The 1,791-nt window shown below is 36.1% G+C and overlaps 1 protein-coding gene across 1 annotated transcript in view; it reads left to right on the top strand.

Moving 5' to 3' along the window:
• Nucleotides 1-1,791, top strand: part of HINT3 (histidine triad nucleotide binding protein 3) — a 35,607-nt gene that overhangs the window by 30,231 nt on the left and 3,585 nt on the right. Inside the window, exon 2 of the mRNA XM_006834731.1 lies at nt 1,598-1,724. Coding sequence (XP_006834794.1) covers nt 1,598-1,724 — 127 coding nt within the window. The remainder of the gene's footprint in view (nt 1-1,597; nt 1,725-1,791) is intronic.

The following is a 1,791-nucleotide window of genomic DNA, read 5'->3' as shown; positions in this document are numbered from 1 at the left end:
TTACAAAAATGGATTACCACATCTTACGCCCACTGAGCTGCTTGTGGGTTAGAACCTCTCACGGATTTGCTAACCTAGTGCTTTAACCACTGTGCCGCCAGGGTAAGTCCACCTTGCCTTATTTAATAATGTATTCCTATAAAATTGTGTGTCAATTGAATTTTCTTAGAAAAACTTTTATGTGAGTTTAGAATACATTCTATTTCTAGTATAAAATTAACTTGTATTCGTTGTTTATTGATGATTGCCAGAGTTTGTGCAAGAGCCCCCTAATGTTCAATTAGTCGACTTTTAATTAATCTAAGCAGTGTTCTTTTAATGGGACCAAGACAGTACATAGAGTACGTGGAGATTACTTCCAGCCCAGTGAAATAACCTGGATTCTCATGCTGGCTGTGCTACTCATTGTATTAGCTCTGTGACTTTAAAAACGTCATTTAATCTCTCCAAAATAATACCTTCTTATAAGGAGCCCTGGTGGCACTGTGGGTTAGGCATTGCATTGTTAACCACAAGTTGGCAGTTCAAACCCACTAGCTGCTCTACGGTAGAAAGCTGAGGCTGTCTGTTCCAGTGAAGATTTACAGCCTTGGAAGCCCTAAGGAGCAGTGCTACTCTGTTCGATAGGGTTACTGTGGGTCAGAACCACCTCGATGGCAGTGGATTACCTACTTGTAGCCGCAAATGTGATGATATGTGTGGAAATCCTCTGAAAATTGTAAAGCACAATCTAAATGCAGTAATGACGAGTTGCAGATGGTACTTGAGAAGCTTTGGCCAGAGCAGCCCAGGTGTCCCTGCTCCATTCAGCGTATGTGGTCTTGTAAAACTGAAAATGAATTGAATTTGCTTTTAAGTCATATTTTAATTTTTTTTTTTTTTACTATTGAAAAAAATTCTCTTTTAAATAGTTTATAACAAAAGCAGCTTTAATTTATTATCTAATTTATTTTGAGTATTCAACCAAAAAGTATGTGATTATACAGGTTTTTTTAATGATTATGTAATTAATCTCAGTACTGACATATTGTTTGTTGATAAGGAAAAATGCCTGGCCACTTTATTAGAGATAAGGAGCTCAAGCACCATTTACTGGCTATGTCTTGGAGTATAAACACTATTTCCACTGAAGAGTCCAGTGACTTTTTAAAAGATTCATGGTAGCAACATATCTTAGGAGAATTAACGTTTTACGTGATAAGAACTGAAGTGATAAGACAAAATGGCAACTCAGGCTTCATAAATGTTGTTGTTGTTGTTAAGTGCCATCGAGTCAGTTCTGACTCATTTCGATCCTGTATAGGGTTTCCAAGCAGTGGTTGGTGAGTTTGAACTGCCAACCTTGTGGCTCAATCTTGTGGTCCAGTGTTTTTTCCTACAGGTGAAGCATAATTTTCTGTTAAGGCCTTCTTCCCTGATGAAGAATTTTTGTTATTGTGAACTTAATATGAAAGGAAGAGAAATTGTGACTATTTTGGTGTATAAATAAAATGAGTATTATTTTGTATGTCTTTTATAATTATGTATTTTAACCTGAAAAATAGGTCTAAGCTATTTTAGAACAGACAGTAATTGTCAATTACCCTTTCTGTTTTAGGATGGGTTTCCATATGCCGCCATTCTGTTCCATTTCTCACTTACACCTTCATGTTATAGCACCAGTGAATCAGCTTGCCTTCTTCTCAAAATTGATTTACAGAGCCAATTCCTACTGGTTTATAACAGTAAGTGTTGTTGTTGTATCCATAGTTTACAAATATATTTAAAATATTTATCCTTTTTGTTTCAGGT

Source organism: Chrysochloris asiatica, unplaced genomic scaffold, assembly GCF_000296735.1.
Source record: "Chrysochloris asiatica unplaced genomic scaffold, ChrAsi1.0 scaffold00013, whole genome shotgun sequence".
Classification (NCBI taxonomy): Eukaryota; Metazoa; Chordata; class Mammalia; order Afrosoricida; family Chrysochloridae; genus Chrysochloris; species Chrysochloris asiatica.
This window is presented reverse-complemented; position numbering and strand designations above follow the sequence as displayed.